The 26065-nt window shown below is 46.1% G+C and overlaps 1 protein-coding gene across 2 annotated transcripts in view; it reads left to right on the forward strand.

The window, feature by feature from the left end:
- The window catches only part of LOC148639157 (insulin receptor-like), a 105724-nt gene that overhangs the window by 64703 nt on the left and 14956 nt on the right, over positions 1 to 26065 (forward strand). Inside the window, exons 3-13 of one of the 2 annotated variants that reach the window (XM_088622204.1) lie at positions 7443 to 7761; positions 14178 to 14317; positions 14996 to 15140; positions 16089 to 16303; positions 16704 to 16830; positions 17810 to 18060; positions 18765 to 18932; positions 20204 to 20402; positions 21714 to 21749; positions 24545 to 24825; positions 25404 to 25543. In XM_088622204.1, the coding sequence (XP_088478330.1) occupies positions 7443 to 7761; positions 14178 to 14317; positions 14996 to 15140; positions 16089 to 16303; positions 16704 to 16830; positions 17810 to 18060; positions 18765 to 18932; positions 20204 to 20402; positions 21714 to 21749; positions 24545 to 24825; positions 25404 to 25543 (2021 nt within the window). The remainder of the gene's footprint in view (positions 1 to 7442; positions 7762 to 14177; positions 14318 to 14995; positions 15141 to 16088; positions 16304 to 16703; positions 16831 to 17809; positions 18061 to 18764; positions 18933 to 20203; positions 20403 to 21713; positions 21750 to 24544; positions 24826 to 25403; positions 25544 to 26065) is intronic. The other variant, XM_088622205.1, reaches the window with a different exon arrangement.

A 26065-nucleotide genomic window follows, 5' to 3' on the forward strand; every position in this document is an offset into this window, starting at 1 on the left:
GATGACATTCAAGCTCTGAAAAGGCTTATTAATGATCCCAGAAACCGTTTTTCTATAGTGTTTCAATTTGGTTTTCATGGTTCTTGATGCTGAATTCCTAGTTTGTTGACCTCTCTGTTGTAAGTGGAATAAAAAAAAACGTTGTTATCTCTCAGTATGTTATTCTACATGTACCTATAACTGCGTGGTATTGTGTTGGTGACACTGTTCTGTCACAGCTTTTGAGTTCTGGGATCGGTTGTAGACTAGAGCACCATCTGTGTGGAGTCTGTGTGTTCTGAGTTTTTTCCAGGTGGTTTTTCTTCTCGCCTTGCAAGTTCATTGGGGTCTGTAGATTGTCCCTGCGTGTGTCCTAGTGATTGACTAGTGTCTTGTCCAGGAGTGTACTCCTGCTTTGCTCTGGGAGTGGCTCTGTTTCAGTAACCTGAAAGTGCACAGACGTGCGATATTAGCACCTGGTAAGTAAAGCGGTAAGGGAAGAATATCACGGGTAGCGCTTACGAAAGCACGCAGGGCAAGTTGAAACAGTAGATAGCTACTGTTGAGCTAAGAGAGGAGACGTCTGAGACAAAGTGGAAAAAGTTTTTATATAGCCAACCGCTCAGCTCTGCTTGGGGTGCTTGGGTTTGTGAAAAGGCATTTTAACCTCCATTACCCGACTGTAATTGAGAATTGAGTGACTCGAGCACTGACGTTTTTGAATCCGGGAGAAAACCCAGATCACTCATGAGGAATCCGAAGGTGGCCTTTTCCACAGTGTAAGAAAAGGGAGATCAGGATAGTGTGTATTCACCGGGCGCCCTGTCCAGACCTGGAACATGGAGCTCTTATTCAAATTCCTGTTTAAAAATAAATGATGGATGCGTGCGTATCAAATCAAACAGGAAAATACACCACTGTCAATTATTCTAAAAAAAGACTAGGTTTTTGCTATCAATGCTGTGATGCACAAATTCAGATTGTTGTGTGTTGCAGCGTTCTACATAATGTTAAGTCTCCATCTCCTTAGTATTCCTCATTCCCCTGACTAAACAAGGGCAGAGCAGTAGAGGTTTTTCATTATGAATGTGTCCGCAGCAGCATGTGGCGTGAACATGACCCTGAGTGCTCTGCCCAGTGCAGACGTTACACAATTGTTCACATGCTGTCATCAAGGCCAAACGATTGAAAAAGAATGAGATCTTCAGCTGTCTGAATGCACTCTCAGGGTACTTTTGTTTATTGGGTAGACCTGTCAAATTCTGCTATTATAGTAAATATATATGCATCTATACAAAATATAAGGAGACTTATATTTGGAAGGGCTTTTTTCGGGTGTTTTATTTAACAGCTCATCTAATGGGAAGTTCATATACTGTGTGCTCCTAGTAATCCATAACTCTGTCTGCGGGCAGCAGATACTGTAAAAGTCATTACTGTGCTGGCAGTCCAAGCAGAATACAGAGGCATATAATGTAGGTGCATCTGTAAGCGAACTGGCAGTTAAACTCAACTTTTTAATTCCTTTGCTTGTTGCTGGATCAGGATTAAAGCAAAAGGCAAACAGAACAAAATAGGCTGTTGAATCACAGTCTAATAATTGACATCTGCATAATGTCACAACTTTTAATACTCTTAATTTATCCTCCCTTTAATGCATGCCTTTTTGTGCTGCAGTGTTCTCCACAGAAGGTGTGTGTTTCATGTTTGGATCGCTCTGAATGCAAACCGCTCCTGAAGCCTGTTCAAGCAAGTATGGAACTGTTACTATCTCGTTTTGGTAGCCTGCAGGAAAATTTTACTCATTGCAGCAAAAAAAAAAAAATGAATGCAGTGTTAGCTTGGTGGGTGCCTGTTACGGAGCAGGCTAGGCGTTCACGGAGGCTTGTGAGTCAGTGTAGTGATGTCTTCCTTAAGCACGGGCTATCTGGGCTTTCAGAGTGTACAAATGGACATCAGCAAGGGCAATCGGGACAAGAAAAGGCAAGCAGTAGTAGTGTGCATTTTTAAATTCTTCAGGCTCATCTTCGACACAGTAGGAGGGATTATTTTGGTCCCTGTGGTTGTCATGGCATTTACATTGCTTTAATGTGGCTGACACTTATTCAAAGGGATTGTGAGTTGATCCCCTTTCCATAGCTGGGTAACTACTGGAGTAATCCTGGTGGAGTACCTTGCTCAAGGGGGCAACAGCTGTCTCGCACTCGGGATTTGAACCTGCAATCGTCCAGTTAGAACTACTGAACCCTGACTACTGCTTCACACTGCTGCCCTGCGTCTGGACGCTTATTTCATCTGTCCATATGTCCCAGTGGATAATACCACCGCCTCCTTTGTAGCGCACGTTTGCTAGTTTGAGGTACCTCAGACATGAAATTGATTCAGTGTACCTCATGCAGCATCTTGCTAGTTGTTCGTATCGTTTATTTTCCATGCTAGGCTGCTCCCTGCTCCCTCAAACGTTTTGAGTATGGGAATCCCTCCGAAGTAAGTGGGTACGCCTGTTTCCATAACACATACCTGCACGTCCCACACGACTCCTGCTCTCATGCCGGTTTGCTCCTCATTAGCGTTTTAAAACCGGGAGTGAGACGGTGTGGGAAACCGTTGAAAATAATTGAGGGCACCCAAGGTGAGAATGGCCGAAGAGAAAAACAAGAAGCTTTTGCCTTTTGCAGCATCTCGCAGCTCTAACAATGACTTGAACATCACCGGTGTCTAGCGCCTCTTCATTTCTGCTTTTCCTGGCTTTTCATGTTTTTTCTCACTCATTTATAAAAATAGTATTATGGAGTGCTCTGAGCCAACTTCTTGTTATTGTATATACAACGCCAGACAATGCCACTGGGTTAATGAATGGCTGTTTTGTTTTTCCTACGTGTTTTTTCTTATTATTTCTTCCGTTAATGATGGCAGTCGCTTCAGCTTGAGGGGTGAGGCTCAGGTCACAGGAGTTTGATAGATCCAGGATTTTAAAAAGACAAAGATGGGGGTGGATTTTTGGATTAGGTCCCCTGTGAACCCCAGTTCTCTGTGCCATGCATGTCTGTATCTCTGCTTTTGACACACACACACACATACATGCCACCTCCAGAGAGTCAGAATTGTCCATAGCCCCATAAATCGGCTCCAGTGCCTAATTCTCATTGGCTGCCCATTGCAACATCTGTCCACAGCTGTCCTGTGGAGAGCAGCGAAGGGACACCCGTCCGTGCGGACATGGCTGAGATTCAGAAGCTTTGTTTATTGGCTCTTGATTATTAATCAGCCCCCCTGATGGCGTGATCCGTTCATGGAAATATTGTCAACTGCTGTTGTGGGATTCGTGGCTTTGAAGCTCTCTTGGAGGGGCTTGCAGTGTGCTGTGGAGTGAAGCATGCATCTCCTCAGGTACCCCCTTCACGTACAGCCTGGAAGACTCTCCGAAGAAAGCATCCAAAAAGGGCTCTTTAAGGTTCCTTGCTGAATCTAGCAGGACAGTGAGCTAATGTGGTTGTGAAAATTAATTCAAGCATGGTGCAATGTTTTGTGCATATAGTTATATATATATAATACTGTAGAGAGTCATTCGTAGACTACACTCATACAGTCTGACATGAGCGGTGTTCTGTATTTGAGGGATGATATGTGCATGATGCAGGCCATGGACTACTGTAAGCACTCCAGCATTATCTGATAGCTTCTCACTTTGGCGCCATCATGCAGGGCCTGGTGTTCATTTGGAAGGAAAGTGTTCATACTGCCTGGGCTGCAGCAAATGACGCAGTGTCACCTGTCATATCGACAGGCGCGCCTTTCTTGCACAAGTCTCCTTCTGGCCAGCAGGCCTTCGCTGCCTCCTTTATGGGGAGAAGGGCTGAGCTGGCACATCTCAAGCAGCTGATCGGGCTGGGTTTATCTTCATCATTCCTTTCTGTGCCCTTTTTGGATGACTGTGCATTTCGAATACGGTGTTTTATCCTTTGATCTATTCTTTTTCTTCTAACTTGCAACGGTCAGCACTTCTCCATTTTTGAGGAGACCCTAGTGTAGTGTTGGGATCCATTTATCTTTTCTTTGTGGAAATAAAACCGTGGGTTCTATCTTTAATGGTCAAGTGTAAACGGATCAGTATGGCGGTTGTGTTGAACTGGCTCTAATACCTGTTGTGTAGTTGGGCAGCAATGTGACAGAGGTGAGAGCTCTGGACCTGTAAGTGGAAGGTTGAGGGTTCAACTCACAGGTGATATTTCACTTTGGATAAAAGTATCAGCTAAATTAATACGTTTGCTGTAATCAGAAATTTCTGTGCAGTATTTTCCAAAACAAAAAAAGCGCAGGTTTTTGCAGACGCAAAGGATGTTGATAAAATAATAGTGTAATGTTGCTGCTCACAGAGCACTAACCTTTAGAGGAGTGGTTTAGTGTTGCATAAACAGCTTATAGGAAAAGTGCTGGTGAAATACATTTTCCAGTATTTAATTAAGCGAAACATCCCTATCACTGAACTTGGCAAAAAGGTTATGTGCTTCCAAGAAACAGTCCAGCGGTTTGCTAAATCCCTTTAATTAAAGAAAGTGATGTGGGGGTGGCTAATGGAGTTGTTGTTGTAGAAGATATTAACAGGATTGAGAAGGAGTTTTCTTACAGATTAAAAAGAAAAATTCCCGACAGTCAGCGATAGGTGTTTTTTTGTTACAGTTTGTAACCACTTTACACAGGGAAAACAAATTAGCAGGGAGATCAAGATAATCCTTTCGCTTAACTCTTGCAGTGTTTTTTCCTGTAGACAGTGTGACTCCGTGTGTGTTGTGTGTTTTGGGGGGAGGGGGTGATTTGAGCTCAGGTTCCTACTATCCGAGCAGTTTTTGCCTTCATTTATTCTTGTAACGTGCTACTGCTGCCGCTGTCTGCTCCCTGGCTGTTTTACAAAGACAGGCCCCACGCCGGCAAGGGTTAACGTCGGGCTGTTTTTTTTCCAATGCTGAGATGGAAGAAGCCATTGAATGGGCTGCCTTCCACAGCCAGCAAATACATTGGTTAAGGGTGAGGGCGGCGCTCCTGTCAGCGCTGTGATCTGGCCTGGAGTTTTCCAGGGATCTGGAGCCCAAGTGACTGGTCACAGCTTGCAGACAGCCTTGCCTGGAGAAAAGGCTGGGAAGCATGTGGCATTTTGTTAGTGTGCTAAAAAAGAGAGAAAGACGGAGAAAAAAAAGAAGACAAAACAGCTCCCAGACAGAACACACGGGACCTTTTCATGAACTCTTGTCCTGATGTGCGAGTTGTGGTCTCTTTGTATTTGTTTATGGGCTTTCCCCACCCTGTCCCTCTTTCCCTCTTTCTCCCCCTCCTCCTTTAAGCTAACACCCACCCAGCCCCCTTCCTCCCCGGCTCCCTGTGATTTGCAGACAGGCAGTGCGACGGCCGTCCTCAGCTCTGGGCGAGAGGGAGAGAGGGGTCCATGTTGTTTTGCTCCTGCAGGGGCTGACCTCACGTCACATGACTGAAGGCTTTCATGACACTAACGAAGCTGAACAGATCTGTCACTGAACTGTGAGCGCGGTCTCCTGCTCCAAGGTCTCGGACTTTCAAATCAGTTGCGCACGTACAGTCCCAGGACAGGCTTTTGCATATTTCCCCACACACCTTCCTATGTAACTTTACAAATCAGGCAGCCATCCATTCGGGTCTTGATTACTTACACCTCCATACTCAGCCCTGAGTTTGACTTCATCGTGCCCCGGTTGGGCCTCAGTGCTCTGCTCAGTGTGAGAGTGTTTCATGTAGCCAGGTAGCATGGTCCCGCCAATGACGGCGACTTCACTGTGCATCTCTGTTTTTTTTTGTTTGCTCTGGTCTTTTCGGACTTCTCCTCACCCCACTCATCGAAGGGTTAACCTCTCGGATGGTTTAAGAGCTGTGTTTCTTTTCTGTCCCCCTCTGCCTCTCTATAGGGCATTTCTCTTCCTACAGAGAAACCTGAGCTCAGCAGTCAGTCGAAAATATTTTTCTTTTCCTTCCTCTCCACGTTGCCAGCAAGCGTTCTGTGGTGAAGGAGATGGAACTTGCAGTTGTAGATAAGGTGTCTTACGATAAAGATAGTTCAGGTGGGGAGCTGCGTCAGCATGCGTAGGCTGCAAAGGAACAAGTAATAGGTTTATTCCATGCTGAAAGAAAGAAAACGCAACGTTTCTGCCGTGGAGCCTTCTTCAGGTGTGAAGAACACCTGAACACCAGATGTGAAGAACACCTGAAGAAGGCTCCATGGCCGAAACACTGTTTTCTTTCTTTCTTTCTTTTTTTAGCATGGAATAAACCTATTACTTGTTCCCTTACTATAAAGATGCATCGCTCTGACTCTTTAGGTCTTCATTGTTGTTGCTGTGTGCCATTTAATGACGCATTGATGACGAGTGAGCAATCTATAAAAATGGCTTCTTCAAACAGTGCTATTTAGGGACCCAACTATGGTGGGATTATTATTTTTTTTGACAAGACACGCAGGGATATTTTATCACTCTGAGCTTCTGGCCCCGTCTTGAGGTTCCACACCATAAAACCTTTTTCACAACACTGCCTTGTAACGATTGCCGTATCATCCTTACAAGCTTCATTCATTTGGAGAGTGTCAGGAAAATCTGTGTGTGTGTGTGTGTAAGGGTTGTCAAATTGTGATGTCCGATTTGTGATCTGGACAATTGGAGGTTCCCACAGTAGGTTATGGCTGTCCTGTTCAGGTAGCCGGGGTGGTGGCCACATTTCAGGCAGTGCGTTTAAAATCTGGCAAGAAATCGCAGAAGTATGATATCATTTTTGTGCAGTGAACCAGGTAAGGGTTTGCCTGCTGGTAAACAAAAGCACTAGTGCCGAAGCTCCTGGGGCTCAACGGGGTCTGGGTGTTGGAATACACGCCTGCAGCTTCAGTATCGCAGCAAGGAGTGCTAACCTGTTTTGAGCAGATCTCAATCTTCAAAGGACCCTTGGTGACATATGTTTTCTCTTTTACCTGCTGCAAAAGATAGCTTTTTCCTATATAGCAAAGCCAATCAAGTCCAAGCGTCTTGTGACCAGATGGAGTTAATTCGGGGTTGTGAGCGTCTGCTGGTCAAATTAGTGTGTATGTGTGCCAAATATATAATATACATATTAGCTTTATGGATCACCATCTCATCTGCCGCATACCGATGCAAGAAACCTGCAGCTGCAGTCCCACAAGCAGTTCAGTTACATGAGCTACATCCTTATATCGCACGGTGGCGCAGTAGAAAGCATTGCTGCCTCACGGCGCAGGGGCCCTGGGTTCAATTCCGAACTTGGAGCGCTATCGATTAACTCAGGGAGGTTAATCGCACGTGATGAGTAGCCCATTTTGTTTCAGCTCCAAGAGGGCCAGCCTTGCCCGCGCCTGCAGAATTAGCTCGCGTGACGGGGCACGTAAAGATGGCCGCTTAACCTGCTTTTGTCTGTTCTCTCCTTCCTCCCAGCATGCCCCTCCAGTTGCAAGCACCGCGCCTGCACCAAGGAAGGCCAGTGCTGCCACGACGAGTGCCTGGGCAGCTGCACGGCGCCGAATGACCCCCGCAAGTGCGTGGCGTGCCGGCGCTACCTCCACCAGGGGGCGTGCGTGGACAACTGCCCAGCGGGCTCCTACATCTTTGAGGGCTGGCGCTGCATCTCCTTCAAGTTCTGCCAGGACCTGCACAACAAGTGCAAGCAGGGCACGGGCTGCGACGAGTACGTCATCCACAATGGAGAGTGCATACCCGAGTGCCCCTCCGGGTACACCACCATGAACTCCACCATGTGAGTGCTCCGCCCCTCTCCTGTGCAGGCCTTGCGTTGATCGAGTCACTCCTTTTGGGCATTAATCTATGAGGATAAACTCCCTGCGTCCACTTGGAAGAGAAGAAAGGAGACGAGCTGGCGCTCGGGAGGGTCCTGTAGTCGGTATCCGAATAGAGCCGAGACATGCGATGAGATCGTTGCTCAGTGTAAACGTAACTCTTGCTGGCACATGGCAAGATATGTTTGATAGAGAGAAAAAGAATGCACCCCCCCTCCCCCAGAAAATTGAGGTGCTGTCTGGTAAAATCAATCACTTTCTCCATTCCACAAATAATCTATTAACACCTGTGGTGTTACAGTGTGCACAAGCCCTTGATCAGCCTTTGATTGCATATATACATCCTTGATGTATAAGGTAGGATTCTTTAATCACAAAGGGTTCCACCTCCTATCAAATTATGATTTATAAATCGTCTGAACACCCTTGTATTTAAAAAAAAAATAAAGTTAATGCGAATAAATCGTCAACAATATGAATGTTATAAAACCATTAGTTTTTCCAAATTCCAATTTCAAATTGAGTTGACTTCTTATAGAAAAGGCTTGAAATCTCGTGTTCAGTCCACAAAGTGTCAAAGTATTGAGATAAGAAATCCAGCAAGTCTCCCTTGAAGCATATTCTCATTATCGCCACTCTTCCTAGAGTTGTGAACGTTTTCAGTGCTCACGCACCAATACCACCACAGGAGAGAGTGCATGATTCACATCGACATTTAATACAATTACGATGTTCAGATATTGTTTTCTAGCTGCTTTCACTGGGACTTTTTATCATATGTCATTTTTGGCTCAGGCCTTTATCAAAGTTGTCATTTACAAAGGTTGCACACAGGATAAGGCAGTGTATTATGAACCGAATATAAAACCATGCAAGTGGAATTGAGAACAGTATAGCATTTTGCATGAAGTGAATGCGGCGCGGTGGCGGTACTGGTGAGTGTAGCTCCACTAAGATGACGGCGCAGCAGCAGTGCCATAGTTAATATGCATTAATAGTAATAGCGACTTTTTCTTGGTCTTCTCCGCAAAAGGGAATTCAGAAATTGAAGATGTTATGGTGAATCCAATGCAGGGAAACGGGCTGGCAGTCAGACTGAGAAATGCCTGGATTAGCATAATGATTTGCTTGTCAAATTTGCGATAATCTTAATCGGCTTAACGAAGGATCATCCATTTCATTTACATAATAAAAAAGTACAGCTACAACATTTGCTAATCGGTCTCAAGGACGTAATTCGGTCTTTGTTTAGGGTTGCTTAAGTTCATCTCAAAAGTAGGCTTGTGGGGTTTCTCTGTCCAAGTTCTCAAGTTTTAAAAAGTCATTGCATGCAGACATGAAGTCTTCTGAATTGTAAAGCTCAGTTTGTTTTTTTGGGTGATTAAAAATGCCTTCGCAGCCTCACCTTAAAATGTAATAAAATTTAAAGAAGAAAAAACCACCAGGCTCAGCTGGCGCATCACGTGCAGTGAGCGTCTTGTCAGTATTTCCAAATAGTTCAGCGTTAGCCGGATCACAGCAGCCGCTCAGTCAATGAGTGCAAGCGAGTGTGAACAGGAAAGATTAAGCTACTTGCTTTACCCGAGATCTTCCCAGGAAGTTATCGAACTAAACGAAGCACCTCATTGAAGCAGAGGGCAGCAGAGGAAAGGAAAACAAGTGAGAAGTCAAGAAGGCTGTGAAAGGCTCTCGTCAGGGGTGATGTTGAGTTTCCTTTGGGGCACATGCGTTAACTGTCCTCTGCACTCAGATAAGTAGACAGGACACAAGGATGGCAGAAGAACGTTTTTCCATTTGCCTGCAAAGATCCTGCTTGGTTACTTGAAGGTCTCTAGCAATGAAAAGTAAGCTGAGACCACCAAGAGAGGGAGCAGATGCAAATGCAGTGTGCATTTTTAAAGTGAAACCTCTTTTTCTTTTTCCATTGGATTACCACTAACTAATAGGAGCCTAATTAAAACTGGGTATTGATAAGCTCCATATAGTGAAATTTAAATTGTTGGTTTGTTTTGTTTAAAAAAAAAAAGTCAGGGAGGCATAGATGGGGATTACAAACGACATAATTCTACCCTGTTTACACTGGTAATGTATGTTATATGTTCCCAATGTGTCGCACATTGCATTTTGCAGTGCATTAGATAGTTTGCAAACAAGAGGGTTTGATCAGGTGATCTCAGTCAGCCATTTCTCAAAAGAAGCCAGGGTATCGCCTTCAGTATGGCTAGGCAGCTTGTTCCACACTCTCGCCACCCGTTGTGTAAAGTAGTGCCTCCTGACCTGATTGGAGGATCTCATTCGGCCATTTATTGAGCGGAGCTTTGGCATGGACAGCACCGCTGGGCAGGTTGTTCCAGACGCCCGGCAGTTTGTACACCAAACTCGATGAACTGCATTTTAAGTACCAGGCAAACAAAATTGTTGTTTGCGTAACTTTACATAACTTCACGTAAGGGTTGTATCCTTTTCGTTTCCTGTTGTCTGTTTACAGTGAGCTTTTGTACAGGGTACGTAAAGAGCATCAGAGCAGGTGGACAGGTTCTGCGACGTGTTGCCTCGCCAGGGGTCACCAGAATTTTCAGTTTTGCATTGCAGAAACAAGGACGTGTTCTTTTTTGTGTCTTGGAACATGAGCTAGTGACTACTGAGTAGGCGTGCCGTAGATGGTTTAAAGGGAACATTGAAGATCGCCAGTGAGACACGCAAGGAGGAGATGAGCGTTTCTCAATGTCAGGCAGGCCCTACGGATCTTCCCATTTTGTTGCGAAATCTGGGCCCTCCTGGTGTAATTTATGTCTTCGTTATCGAAAACAAGACGGCGAAATTCCATTAGCAGCTGCGCAAATCACACAGGCTGTCTCGTCAGGGCAAGGGATAGGGGGAAGAGCTCTGACATCTTTTACCTTTTGTCGAAATTTTTGTACACTAGACCGATATAAATAAGACTGTCAGACATTGCATCAGGACACCTCTGTTGGAATACAGCCCTCTGCTCCTAATAGCTGCTGGGAGACGTCTTTGGCAGTGTCCGCAAGTCTGCTTTCTAAACATTTTCGTGGCATCTTGCCTCTCCTTACATCCGAGACGGCAATAAAGAATTCACTCTCCTTTCCCCCAGACACATTTTGTCGAGGCACTCAGTTCAGTTTTTTTCCTCTACCAGGACTGAATCCCAGGATGAAGCTCAGATTGTAGAACCGAGCTGCAGATGTACTCACAGCTTCAAAGCGAATGGAAATCTGCCCCTTCGGTTCCGCAAATCTTTCTTTTGGGTCAAGAGTTGGCGAACACCTTTGCTCCCGTATTTTTCTCTCTTTTACCTCCTCACGTCACCTGAGGATTTAACGCTTAACTGCCAAGACTTTTGACAAGCTAAACACAGTGTTCAGGGAAAAGGGGGGGAGTTTTTCTCATGCAGAAATTGTTCACTACCCAACATTTTTGGAGCTAAAATCTTCTTTCCTTTGTGCGGCAAGTGAGCAGTAAATCAGGTAACAGGTATTAATGTGGGCAATAAATCAGGTTTGTGACAGATATTAATATCAGGTCTGTGTCAACAACGCCCCAGTTCCTGCAAGTGAAAACAAACACTTGGCAGGTGAGTTTAATACAAGAATGGCCTCATGGTAAATTTTATTGACCCTGCGACGTGGCCAAGAAAGTCAAAGAACCATCAGAAGAGAGCCGCTGCGTTTTCCTGGAGTTTTCTTTGCCCTGTGCTCCACTAAAGGTGGCAGGCAATCAGGAGCTGTTTTGATTTTCTGTTCCTCCTCTGGCACCCTGAGATGCGCGCGCCCTCGTGCAGCAAGGCTTCATGTGTGGTTATTATTTGCACGCTTATAAACAGAGCATTAACGCGGCAAATGGGAGGCTGTGCTGGGAAACCACAGCCACATGGGAACAATAGCGGCCTTTGTCTGCCCGCGGTCGGGGCCTTTGTCTCCTGGTAATAGGCGGCTGAAAGAGCGCGCTCTGATGCCATTGTCCCCCCTCATCGAGGGGGCTGGCGTCGCCCGGCGCGCTGGGGCTCTCTCCCCGGTCCTTGGCGTTGCGGGCGTCTATAATGCTGCCTTCGACGTCGCCCTGCTCGTCTTCTCCGTCCAGCTGGGGGCGAGAGTCAACGGCGGCGCCGCCGGGTGGTTCGGGAAAGCAGTCATGCGGCAATAAGCCCAGCTTCACAACGAAAGCACCCCCTCCTTCCCTCGCTCTCTCAGGCTCTCATTTGCCCTCTCCTCCCACCCCTCCTCCTTCCTCCCCGGCCCAGTTTGGGCCACATGACCAGAATGGAGCGCATCACCAGAACAGTGCCGGCGGATTAGATAGAGCTTCCAGCAAAGGCCCTTTTCCCTTGCGTTTCAAACCCATATGTTCCCTTCAGGCTGCTGAGACTGTGGAGGGAGTCGGGGCTTGGGATTGTCTGTGTGAGAGGATAAAAAAAATCTCGTTTATGAATGAACTGTCTGCTGCCTTGTTTTTATCTCATTCCCTGGTTTTGTGAATGGATACCTGGAAGACGAGGCCTTTCCCTTTTTTGCATGGTTGTTCCCCTGGAGCGGGAGCTCCCCAGCCCAACACCTGTTTGAGCCCTCAGCTACACAATCAGACCCTTCTTTGACTTAAAGGGAGGAGCTGCAGTCCCAATTTCTCAGACCGGTTCTTAAATCTTGGCAACGGAAATAAATTCATTGACGGTATCGAAACGTTGGACAAATTCAGAATAAAGCACAAAATCGCGAACTCCGTGAAAGTACTGTGTGGTCGCAGTGTTGCCATGGGCGAGCGCAAAGGTTTGTGACGTGGCCCTTCCTGCTCACTAGTCACTGTGATGACTGATGTAATTTCGATGTGCGAGCCAATAAGTTGTGCAGCAGGCGTTTCACCATGGAAATGTTCAGTGATCAGCATGCCGAGTTAACAAGTAGCATTTGTCGGCTAAGTTGTTTCAAAGTCGCGAGCAATATTTCTATTGGATTAAAAGAGGTGTATTCGTCGTGAGACCCTGTAACACTGGGAACTTTGCAACCTGTTTTGGTGCCATGTCCCATTCAGAGCTACACAGAGCTCTTTTCTGGAATTCAAAAATTACAGAAGCAAAAGGACTGCTTTGCTCTGTCTAGTCCTTAAACACTTTTCTTTCCATTTTAGACCCGACCTGCTTGCAACTCCTTATTGTGCATCTGAGCAGATTTCAATAAGGAGTGATGAGCAAAGTGTATAAACAAGGTCTAGCTCCTGCCCCTCTGTGGTGGCTTTTGGAAGTGAAGCTGTTTTTGCACTGTCAGACAGGGGAGCCCTTAACAGTAGCTTCCTGAGACCTTTGATCCCGGGACATGATGTGAGATGTGGCAGAACCAGACGCCAACAAAAATGGCTGTGCTTTCTTTTAATCACTAATGTGATGTACACTAGCCAGCTTGCACTGCCTTGAAGGGTTTTGTCAGTACAGCTAGACTCTACTAGCTCGCTCTGAGAGGAAGCCATGTGTTCTCAAGTTAGTTTGGTATTTTTGCCAATCTGTGACATCAGCGTCAGACGGTTCACCCTTGGTTATTTTACCAAAGCTGCATATTTCAACAGAGGCTGAACCATTTCACTGATAGTTTATCTGCACTACCAAATGATGTGAAAAACGGAGGTATGCCTGTCATACAATTAATTCCATTCCTGTGAGGTTCAAAGAAACATTCTTGGCATTTTTATTTTATCTAGCATCAGAGGAGGAAACTATTTTATTTCTATATTTTTTTTTTTCTAGGCAAAGACAAAATGGCCATTATGTTTAGTTTTTTTTAACAAACATTTGCACTGTGACAGGCAGGCACTTTATCGGGAAGGAATGTGTTGTGCGGTTTCAAAGAAGACAAAAACAAGCCAAAAGGAAAAACAAGACGATTGTCTGCTTCTGAAGGTCAAGATGTTGTTGGGGAACAATGAGCTCTTATGTTTTTCTCTGGTACATTTCAAGCAATGTGTGAAGTTGAGGGGGATCATCCTTGATTACTCCACTCTGCCCACAAGATAAAAAGCCTTTTTTTGCTCAGCCCATTTATCTGTTAGTAGTCAAATCAATTTCCTTGGCCCCCAGTTAACATTAAATCCTATTGAAGTTACTGTACAGTTTCACTTGTCATATGTCTTGTCTGATGCATCACAGAGCTTCTTGTGTTTTATTAGAAAAGGGAACTTTTATTGGAAAAGCCACACATTTCTTTTTATCTGACTAGCTTGTGCTTTCTGAATGTCAAGCCTTCACTTAGCTTTGTTGCTCTGCCTAGCATCAGTGAATGTTTTTATAAAGTGCTCTGCGAACCCAATCGCAGTGAAAAGAAGTGCTGTTAAATGAGACCTTGATTGATGGCTGGATTGTCTTTAATTGCAGGTTGAACTGCACCCCCTGTGCCGGCTTGTGTCCGAAGGTGTGCACAGGTGTGAAGACTGTGGACTCTGTGACAGCAGCACAGGCTCTGCGTGGGTGCACCATACTCAACGGCAGCCTGGTGATCAACATCCGTGGTGGAAGTAAGCTGGGAGCTCACTTGCTTAAGTGTCCTTAGGAAGATTGACAACAGCAATGCTGCTGACACATGAACTTGGCCAACAAGTGTCTTAGTCAACACAGGTAGTTGTGTCGAAGATTAGTGGCTCTTTATCTTTGAGATTGAACCTTGGATTTACAGTCCTGGTCCTGGAGAGTTCCAGTTCAGTTATTCTTACAGGTTATTCTTTATCGCTTGCTGTTTGAAGAATAGGAGCACTGACATAACCTATTGATCAGTTAATCAGTTAAGTAATGTTTCATTGAAGGGAGCACAGGTCTTGGAGGGCTGAAGGATTTTCTGTTTTTTGTGCCCTGTGATCTGTAAATTATTTAATTGAACACACACCACCTGTTTAATTGGCCATGGTTAAATTCATTCCCGGCCCTTAACAATTGATTTAAAGGCTGCCTCTGAAACATGCTGGACTGGTGCTCATCTGGAGCAGTAGTGGAAACCACTGGGCTCCACACAAAAACATAAAATGTTGGGTAGCTCAAGTGAAACAAAAGACCTTTGACCATGGGAGAATTAGAAGTTCCCATAGGCTTTCAGACTGAGACCTTTTGTGTTTACCTGCCTTCAGACCAGGCCAGCTGCTGACTGGTCACTCCAGTCTTTAACTCGTTCCTAATAACCATTTCTTCTGTTCCCCCTTCAGACAACATTGCGGCCGAGCTGGAAGCCAACCTGGGGCAACTGGAGGAGATCACTGGCTACCTGAAAATCCGCCGGTCCTATGCGCTCGTGTCCCTGTCCTTCTTGCGCAAGCTCAAGCTGATCCGTGGGGAGGTTCTGGAGTCGGGGTACGGGTTTGTCAGCACGGTCTCAGTTCTCATGAAGCTTTTGGGTGTCCTGCTCACTGACAGCGAAGGGGCTTTGGTTGTGATCTGGCACTGTTCTTCCAAGTGCTTTCTCAACCCATGAAGCAGTCCCTGCTTCACTAAGCCAAGCATGCATGTTGAAATGAGCAAGCCCTGGTTCGCTAAGTTTGGGATATTACTGATATGAATCTGAAGGCAGCCATTCAGACAGAGAAGGGCTGTCAGGTTGTAGACTGCGGGACAGGTTACTTTTAACCTCCTGGTGAGGTGGTTGCAGTAGTGATTCTGCTCAATATGCGAGTTAAGACTATGGGAACCTGTGCCTGACTGAGAAGCCAGTGGTGTAAAGCTCCTGGATTTTGACTGCCTCCAATTCGAAATGCCCTCTAAGAGGTAGTGCATGTTGAAGTGGGACTGTATACGTTGCACCTCTTCAGCACTACAGTATTACTACTGAACCACATTGTGGAACATATTAGAGTAATTGCTGGGATCTTTTCATATAGCCTTTGCCAAAAGGTATAGTAAGACTTTAACATGCTTTAACAGCTGCAGTAAGTAATTTCCCTTTGCAAGGTGTTAAGAGTAGATGTAATCGGACCTAATGACCTAAGGACCTAGCACTCAAAAGCGTTACCCATTTTTGTCCATGGAAGGACAGGACAAACACCCACAAACACATCATAAAACAGGACAATAGAGTGTGACAGACTTCTTTCTGACCCTGTGTACTATATATGAGAGCAGGGAAACCCTTGCAGAATTTGTTCCGCAGGGCAGATCCATTGCTCGTTGCTGTACTTATTGAGGCTCAACATAACTGAATCGGCGCAAGACAGCGTCCTGTTTCTCTCATGAAGAATTCCCACAGCACGGGATGTTCTCTTCCCGGGGATGCAGGATTGAATTTATTTCATCTGCTGCTTTCAGGAATTTCTCGTTCTATGCGCTGGACAACCAGAACCTGCGTCAGCTGTGGGACTGGTCCAAGCACAACATGACCATCCTCCAGGGCAGGATGTTCTTCCACTTCAACTCCAAGCTGTGCATGTCGGAGATCAGGAAGATGGAGGAAGTGACGGGGACCAAAGGCCGCGACATCAAGAACGACATCTCCATGAAGACCAATGGAGACCAAGCATCATGTATGTCTGCATCCTGCAGTCATGCTACCAGATACGAATGGGTTTTTGCGTCCACTGTCACAGTAGGAATATTGGAATGTCAGGGCTGATTGTTTTTAGTCTGCCCAGGCACTGTTGTTTTCATCTTTCCATTTTGCTGTCGTCTTCTGACCTGGAAGAGTGAAGACCTCATTTAACCAGTCACTAGTATAACTGAAGATGTGTGAGTGGCAGGCTCAGGAGGAACAGAGGCTGCTTTATTTCAGTGTCATTTGATATTATCCAGCACATCTTGGCTTTCCATGATGTTACTTCTCAAGAAAGAAATGCCAGTAGCTAAAAATGTAATTGTAACCTTGAGTGTCAAACGTTGTGAAGGAGCATCTTCTTCACAGCAGTGTTGTTTCTGCCTTCCTTCCAGGTGAAACCCAGGTCCTGAAATTCACCCAAATAAGAACGTTGTCTGATAAGATCATCATTAAATGGGAACCATTCTGGCCACCGGATTACAGAGATCTACTGGGTTTTATGGTCTTATACAAAGAGGCGTAAGTAGTGCAACATTCATGTAATAAACTGAACATAGAAAAGTTCTTAAAGGCAGCCCTCAATAAGGTCTGTGCACAACACCTCATTTACAGTTCCCCTTAATCACTCAAGCATTCCTGTTCACCACTGGAATAACAGATTGAAAACATTTAGTGCCAGTAGTTTTGTAAATGGTAGAGCGTCATTGAAGTTGAATTTGCATTTTTCATCGAGGAGACATTAAAATAATAAAAAAATAATCTTTGGTGATATTTTGCTAAATTACATTGAATAGAAGTTGCTATAGACTGTGTGAAGTGCAAGCCTCATGAAAACAGTAATACAGGGTTGTCTTTGAGTATAATGTGAAGTGCTCTGCTAGCAATGTGATGGTGACAGACCTCAGACCTGTAAGATACAGCTGATGATCACCACAGGATTTCATTCTCATAAGCCATGATGTTTTTGTCAAAACTTGTTGATATGAGACGTTGCTATATCAGTGTGAGACTAAGCAGGTCTGCAGCTCAGGTTCCTTAGGATGAGTTGTTTAGTCACCATTTTAGATATCCTTGATTCTCTAACCTAGATAAGCATGGTGATATCATGTTTACGTGTCCTGCTTCCACACCTCAGACCTTGTAATGATGGTGTTGCTAACATCCACAGCACCAGGGCCCGGTACTTAACCTGAGTGCAACTGTTAGCCTGCTTTTCATTAATCGCCCCACAGCACTAATTACGTACCGAGCTGGATAAGTTTTAACACTGTCAACTATGTACAGAGACATGTAGGAGGAGATGTAGGCTGTGCAGCGCCTCACCTGAACTGCACTTCAGACCTTGTGATTGAGTCACGTCCTTTAATCACAGGCCTTTCTGTGAAAAGCTATGGTTCACCATGAGCCGAAGCTGACATGCTAACCAATTAGAGCTTGCAGAAGATGGATGAGGGTGCTGTTTATTGAGCCGGTGTTTGTTTCCTGTGTTCTTTTGTAGCCCCTATCGCAACGTGACCGAGTTTGATGGGCAGGACGCGTGTGGATCCAATAGCTGGGTGATTGCTGATGTGGACCCGCCGCCTCGTGCGTCGGATGGCCGGGACCAGGTGGAGCCCGGTCACCTCATCCATCCTCTGAAGCCCTGGACCCAGTACGCCATCTTCGTCAAGACCCTGCTGTCCGCTTCCGACGAGCACCAGGTCCACGGGGCGAAGAGCGAGATCATCTACGTCCGCACCAACGCCACCAGTCAGTACTTCTCATTTCGTCCGTTGAAAGTTGAAACGACGAGCGGTCAAACCAAGAAACAGGTGGAAGGGTGAAAGGGAATCTCAAAGGGTGGCCATTATCCCCATTAAAGCTTGGCTTCCACGAGCTCCTCGTCATTGCTCAAGGTCCCAGCACAAGCTCTAAAAAAAAAGGCAATTAATCACAAACTTGCGAAATTGTATAAGATGTTTCCTCTAAGCTGAACTGACCTTCGGTGACCTGGTCTTTCTTCTCGGTTCTCCTTGAACCTCTCTTGGAACAGGTTGGTCTTACTCACAGGGCAATGAGGAGTAAGAAACCTGGCCTTCCAGGCGTCAGCTGAGACGAGTTCACATCACGCTCTTATAGGGCATCATGGTGCAGAACAGAAAAACAAGAAAGTAGTGCACCAGTAGGCCTGGAGTTGACGACGTGGTTCATCATGTGTGCAAGACGCATTGCAGCTTTGTTTAAGAGGTTGTCATTATTGATGGACTTATCCACATCCCTGTCTGACAAGACATGCCATCGAGATTGCAAGTCCTCATGTGATTACGTCGGTTCTGAACAGGGTAACGCACTGTGGGTTCAGGGTACCCCTTCACACCAGATGAGCTGTTTGCCTAATCTCAGTCTTGAGCTCTGAGAACTGGGACCAGGCCAATACCAATACTTCTCTTTTGTTTGTTTTTGGCGCATTCCAGAGCCCTCGGTCCCACTGGATCCCATCTCGTCCTCCAACTCTTCCTCTCAGATCATGCTGAAGTGGAAGCCCCCCACAGACGCCAACGGCAACATCACCCACTACCTGGTCTTCTGTCAGCAGCAGCCCGAGGCCAGCGATCTCTACAAGTTCGACTACTGCCAGAAAGGTAGGGGGAGAAAGGCTTTTACCTCACGGACTTTGTAAAGCAAGTCTAAATACGGGCCCCTCAAAAAAAAAATGTCGCCCGAGCCGGCGGTGACAGATGTCGTGGAAAGACTGAAGCTGATTTGCCTCTTCTCAAGTGATCCTGCTTAGCCAGGGTCGCTCGCTGCATTGCGTCCTTTGTGGAACGTTGTGGAGATAGCAAGGTCGCCCTGCAGCACAGGAATGAAAAGTTCCTTCACTGCTGCCTACAGCTCCCTTTGCTTTGTCCGTTTTCCATTGCTGGCGCGAGCCGTCGCCCGGGAGCCAGGTGCAGGACTTGGGAGAGGCGCCTTTATGCCTCTGACTCCGGATCATGGAGTCAGATGAGATCGGCGGGACTGACCGGAGCCTGGTTGTGTTGCAGTGAGCTCATTTTACAGTGTTCGTGCAAGGTGCTCACCCATATCTTGACCGTGGATTACATGAGTTACTAGGATAAAAGTACCAGATTAATGTTCACTAGGGCTCATGTGGCGTGTAGATTGATAATAATTAAAATTCTTTGCACTTATCTAGTGCTTTTCTGGACACCCCGCTCAAAGCACTTTACAGGTAATGGGGATCCCCTCCACCACCACCAGTGTGCAGCCCCACCTGGATGATGCGCCAGTCCGCTCCCCACACACCAGCTCTCAGTGGGGAGGAGAGCAGAGTGATGAAGCCAGTTCAGAGAGGGGGATTATTAGGAGGCCACGATTGGTAACAGCCAGTGGGAAATTTAGACAGATTAGACAGGAGCAGGTTGTTCCCTTTATTGTAACGTGACTTGCTTAGTTGATCAATTGATGAAACATTTTCCTATTCTTTGAGTAACGGGTGATTTCAGTGATCTGTAAGAATAGCTGGAAGGTGATGCACCCGGACCAGGCCTGAGCCAGCGTCTTCATGTTGGTTGCCTAGAAGTTGTTTTTTGTGTTGTCAGATCACTAGTAAAATGGATAAGCAGAGGCCAGAGGAATACATCTTTGGAGGTCCTTGCTTATGCATGGACATGACACCGCTTTGTTCTACATTCTGTCCGTCTACGAACATAAGAACGTGGGAGAGGTTGAGAAGAAGAACTAGGCCCAGTTTGCTAGTTTTGATTGCTGGTGGATTATTGATCCAAATCGGCTGTTTCTGGGTGGATCCAAGGGAATTATCTTCAGCCTTTTAACAATTCGGACAGGTACGGATGTCCATGCTTTTGGGTTGATTTCAGTCTGATTTTTAAAACTTTCCTTCTCTCACCAGGGATGAAGCTACCCTCCAGGGCCCCCACGCACCAGGACACAGAAGAGGCGCAGAAGTGGAACCAGACCGACGAGCCGGGCCAGTCGGGCCGGTGCTGTTCCTGCCCCAAAACCGAGACGCAGCTGAAGCGTGAGGCAGAGGAGTCGGAGTACAGGAAGACCTTCGAGAACTACCTCCACAATGAGGTCTTCGAGATCAGGTACCTCCCCATGAGCATGTGCCTGCTGTCACTCTCGGCTCTTCAGATGCCTCTGTCCCCTTGTCACTCCTGGTCCTAATTTTATCCCAGTGTGTGTTCAGTCACCCGGCAGAGAGCAGGCCTCGATAGTCAAAACCTAAGATTGCGCGTTGGGATTTCACATTTCAAGTCGTTCTTCTTTCTTGTTTTGTTTTTCTCCTCAAATCCTCCGATTTCATTGTTAAAATCTTCCGTTTATATTTAACCTCGAAAACCAGCCCAACCAACCTGACAAAAGGGTTTTTAGAGAATTAAAAAAAGAAGGATTTTCTTTTCAATTGGAGGGTAGCTCTGGAGTTTTTCCCAAAACATCTGCAAAAGGTTGCTGATAACTGCTGCCACCCCATCTCTATCCCTGGCCTGTCAGCAGGTCCTGTCCAGAAATTTCACCTACATCTCCTGCAAACAAGACGCATCCAGTGAGAGAAACATCCTGTTAAAAATATCTGGTCCTGTTTCACATTATTTCATGGGGCGGAGCGTGGAAGGTTGCAGGTTCAAATCCCGCAGCCAGCAGAGGAATCCTACTCTGTTGGGCCCCTGAGCAAGGCCCTTAATCCCAACTGCTCCAGGGGCACTGTACAATAGCTGACCCTGCGCTCTGACCCCAGGCTTCTCTCCCTGTCTCCCTGTGTATCTATGTGTCTCATGGAGAGAAAGCTGTGGTATGCGAAAAGACGATTCCTAATGCAAGAAATGGCATAGGGCTAATAAAGTGATATTATTTTATTTCTAAAATCAATTCAGCAATAGGATCAGTCAATCATGCGTGTACAACATGGAGGGGAAAAAGGGTTAAAGAAACATAAACTCCGAGAGAGTTCTCTGCACAACCGCAGTCTGATCAGATGAAGGTCATTCCAGGCCGTTCATGTGTTTGTGCATGTAGATGCCATCAGGCAGTGCAAATTCTTCTGTAGTGTTTTTTCCCTTTTAAAAACAAGTCCAATGACAGTTAACAGCATGTGATCCTTTTGAGTGGAGACAGCCAGACCTTGCAGTCCAGTAAGAGCAGGAATTATCTGATCTCCTGGGTATCATCCCCCTTAAAAGAGAGGCCCTCCAAGCTGAAGTTACAAGACTTTATTCAGCCCTGTTCCCCGCCTCTCCCCACTGCACTTTATCATCAGGTAGGGTTTACTTGACACCCAGTGCAGAGGCGAACGCATGTATTCAGGCCTGGTCTTCAAGTCGGTGGAGTATCTCGGTCGGGCTTGGATAGAGGTGGGAGAAACAGGTGCCCTGAACGCGGCTGGTTTCTTGTTTTCACAGAACATCTTCTGCAGGGCTGGAGACGAACGAGGATCGGTAAGCACGGCGTTGGGCAGAGACAGCACTCTTCTCGCCCTGCCGGCAAAAATAAAAGCTCTGATGACCTCTGTAATTTGGTGCCTTAATTTGGAGATTTGCTTCAGCATCCTTTCTTTTTCAAGCAGCTGATTCTCAAAAGCTTTAATGATTCTATAATAAGAAAGCTATATATGGAAGCCTCTTTGCTCATGGCACTAATAGCTACACAGTGTCCCAACAATACGTGGAAGATGTCTCCACAGATGATACAGGACACAGAGCTTGTGGAACAGTGACAGAGCTAAGACCTTTACCCCTGAGTTTAAGAAAAAGGGGAAAGAAAGGTTTTAGGTGTTGAAGCAAGTCATGGTAAAATATGATCTCAATCAAAAATGTGCTTACCTTGTCAAATGTGAGTTGCTACTTTTGTCATTGCAAAAAAAAACCTTAATTTGTAAAATGACATGCAGTTGTTTTATTGTGCTTTAGCATTATGTGAACTGCCTTTGTTTTAGCTTCCCAGTCTTTGGCAGTTGTTAATGTGGGGAAACACTGTTGTTGGCCATGTGGTCTTGTGGGATGGTATGCCTGATTATCAGTCTTTGCTGGCACCCACTGGCGTGAGGTTCCCACATGTCGGGCCTGCCAGGGTAGTGTCGTTGGTGTGTGAAATGCAGGCCTTTCTTCCCATAACTGTACCCATGGGGCCAGTTGGCTGTGATCATTCTTGCTAATGCCAGTCTGTGTGTCTGTCATCCGGACAGCAGCCCTGCAGACCAGGACCCTGCGGGGGTTTAACCTTGTGGCAGAGGTGATGACTAGATCATCCAGCGAGAAGAGGCAAAATTTGTGCCGAATGTTGGCGCCAGTTTTTTCTCAACCTCTTTCATAGAAATCCCTAGCACACTTCAGTCTCTGTGGAAGGGTCACAAAGGGTTTTTCGTGGTTTTGTTGTCTTACACTTGGAAGTTCAGCGGGTGCAATGAAGGCATAGTGATTGGTGAAGCTGCCGCGCAGCTCTTGGGTCTCGAGTTTGTTTGCGAACCTGGGGCACCCCTTTGGGCAAACAGTGTTTTTGTTTGTTGGTGGGTCTTTATCAGGTCCTTCCGTTACCTCCTGCCTTACAAAGACCCGCAGATAAGGTTCAGTGGGGTCAGCTGTGCCGTGATGGACTAGCGGCCTGTCCAGGGTGTAGTCGCATCTGAGTGTGAATCCATACACAGGCCCTGTGACATGGACCGGCATCACGACCAGGGTATGCTGCTGTGGTGGGCTCTGGGTTTCAGCAGCCCCTGCCGAGGACGAGTGACTTTTTTTAAGAATGGATGGAAATGCAGTGACTTTCACTTTTCAATACCTGCAGCACTGTTCACAGGGTTTAAGTAATAAATAGATAGGCGGTGTTCAGCAACCCTTGAACATAGATCCCACCTGGGACGAGTGATCAGTGCCAGAAACATCCAGCTAATTGATCTTCTGACCTATTTCATGTGCTTTAGGGTTGAAGCCACTGTTTCCATGTATCCATTTCCCCATGTGTTTCGGAGACTGAAGAGTCTGAGGTCTTGCCTCATTTAAACTGTAATTCCAGGATCTAGACCAGCTTTTTGAGGTGGACTTTTTTCACTTTTGATTAGGCCTTTATCTTTGTGGCTTATGGGCTGTTATAGATTTCCCTGCATACTTACGGACTGAGATTTTATCATGGAAAAACCTTTGCCCAGTGCTGTCATTTTCCTTGTCGGTGCTGGATTCCGTATCTCATATCCATTCAACATGAGAATGAAAAAACAGATACTCCCTGGAATAGACTTGGGTGCCATCTAGTGGCGAAGAGACGTTCCCACACATGGTTTCTCGGAGAACCAGGCCCTCTGGTGCTGTTTGAGCCCTTCTTCCTTATTTATTAATATCCATTTGCATTTGCTTTAGAATAAGGGCTCTCCCCCTGATATATATGCAAGAGCTGTTTATGAATCGACAAAAGATTTTGTTACCTTTTGAATACCTGTCATTTTTGTTTTTGGAATCATTTGGCTTAAGCGTAAGTCTCCAAGCAGTTTGATAATCTTTCAGAAACTGTTGCATACATAGCCATGACATTCTTATGCCTTGCCATGTAATTTTATTTAGCTCTTCTGGAACTCAGCTGGAAAGTGCAGGAAAGGCAGAACAGTGTTTTGATGGTAACGTTGTAACAAGTCTCTGTTCTGTGTTTTTTCCATTGTCTTCCGCTTAGTCTTAGAGAAATTGCATTGAAACATGTTATTCTTTGTTCCATATGTCAGCTATTAATGCTGGTCTTGGGGGGTTAATTTTGGTGTAATCTTTGCTTGTAACCTGAATGGAAATGTTCACCGATGAAATGAAGATGCACCCAACCTCGTGATAAGAAAAAGCTGAAGCAAGAGGTTCTCAGCGCCGGTGCCGGGGAACCACACACCTGCTGGTTTTTTATTGCAGCAAAGCGCACTGAAATGTGTCAGGTCAATGTGTCTCTCATCAAAGCAGCAGGTTGCTTGGTTAGGCAGGGTTTTTTTCTTCTCAGAGGATGGAGATCGGCTTTACCTAAGCACCGTAGTTACAAGGACGCGCCCTGAGTGTTTAAGTACTGAAAATGGAGCTCAGATTAGGCCTGCGATTTGGCCTATCAAGGGTTCAGTTATTTATGCAGGAGCTCAGGTGTGTGGGTCCCCAGGCCAGGGTTCAGGGATTACAAGGGTCGCAGCCTCGGGCGGCTGGGGCAGTCGGACGTCTTTCTGCGCCCCCCTCACCCTCCTCTCTCACTCCCTCTGTTTTGTCCATTGGCCCAGGCCCTCCAGGCGCAGGAGGTCGCTGGGCGCCGTGGCCAACAGCACCATCCAGCGGTTCTTCACCACGCCGTCTACCCTCCCCAACGCCTCCACGACCCGCGGGCCCGAGGAAGAGGAGGGCGCCAAGGTGGTCCTGACCGTCCACGCCAAGGAGTCCGCCGTGATCTCCAGCCTGCGCCACTTCACCAGCTACCAGATCGAGATCCACGCCTGCAACCACCCCACTGATCCATCCCGCTGCAGCATGGCAGCCTACGTCAGTGCCCGCACCATGCCAGAGGGTACCGACCTTGCGCCATTCTCTCCTCCCTCCTCCCTCAGTGTTCCCACTGACACTGACCGTCGTGTTGCGATCGGAATTCTTTTTTTTTTTACAAATAACACAGGCCACGCCATTTCCGTCTCGCTCAAAAACACTTCAGCGTACTTAAGAGTTGTGCTGTCCTAACAATAAATCATTCTAAGATTCTCTGACAGAGGTCTGTTCTTTTAAGGAAAAGAGCACATCGCTTCTATCCTTATTCCGTGTGAATCATGTTCGGAAATGGACAGCATTATTAGTTTGTATGACATACAGTATAGTTCAGCAGTTAACCCAGGGTTGTTTCAGGACAGGCCATCGAAGAGCACTCCAGCACAGCCTCAAGAGAAAACAAGTTAAAAATGCTACGTCTATCAGAATATTTTGTCTTTGAATCGCAGTCGGTTTTAGCACTTTTGTTTTTTAACCAGCTGTCGTGCTTTTAAGACTCATTTCCGACTTAACCCAGGCAGCGTGCATCTCGCGGACATTGTGCAGATTTTCTTGCCTGCAGCCAATTCCTCTTCCTGAGCAGCTTTGTGTCTCGTTGTCCCACAGACAAGGCCGATGATATTGTGGGCCAAGTGACTCATGAAGTGTTGACGAACACTGTTCACATCAGGTGGCAGGAGCCCAAGTCTCCCAATGGCATGATCATACTGTATGAGGTCAACTACAAGAGGCTGGGAGACTCAGAGGTAAGCGTGCCCTGGCACAGGTGTGTGTATATCTTTCCAGGTCTCTAGGAGGGCCTAGTGATTAATTATCTTCCCGCTTGAACAGAGTGAACCTGGCAGGGTGAGGTCTGTCTCTCACACCTGTATACATACAACTTTGTCTTTGGTCCTCTGAACCATGTGGTAGTTCAAGTGTCATGGTGACGATTTTGTCTGACAACATGTACTTTTGTTTCTGTTTCAGTGGTGAGAAGTTTTAATTGCTTGAAACTTAGAAGTATGCTTGGATTAAGTATATTACACCCCAGTTGAAAATAGATGATTATTCTGAAGAGTTATAGTCATGCCTCTGGAAACAAAACAGCTGAATATGTGAGGCTGTGTGATAAGATTCCTGTGAACCAGACTGTCTCATCAGGCTGGCTAGCTTTTTTAAATGCATGAAATTCCAGAATGTGTTGTTTTTTTGATCTTATTTCAAGCATTATATAATATACGTTATTTGTGGATCTTTATCGAGGTTCTCAAATTACAGTATTGATG

This window comes from Lepisosteus platostomus, chromosome 27 (assembly GCF_059453375.1).
Source record: "Lepisosteus platostomus isolate fLepPlt1 chromosome 27, fLepPlt1.hap1, whole genome shotgun sequence".
Classification (NCBI taxonomy): Eukaryota; Metazoa; Chordata; class Actinopteri; order Semionotiformes; family Lepisosteidae; genus Lepisosteus; species Lepisosteus platostomus.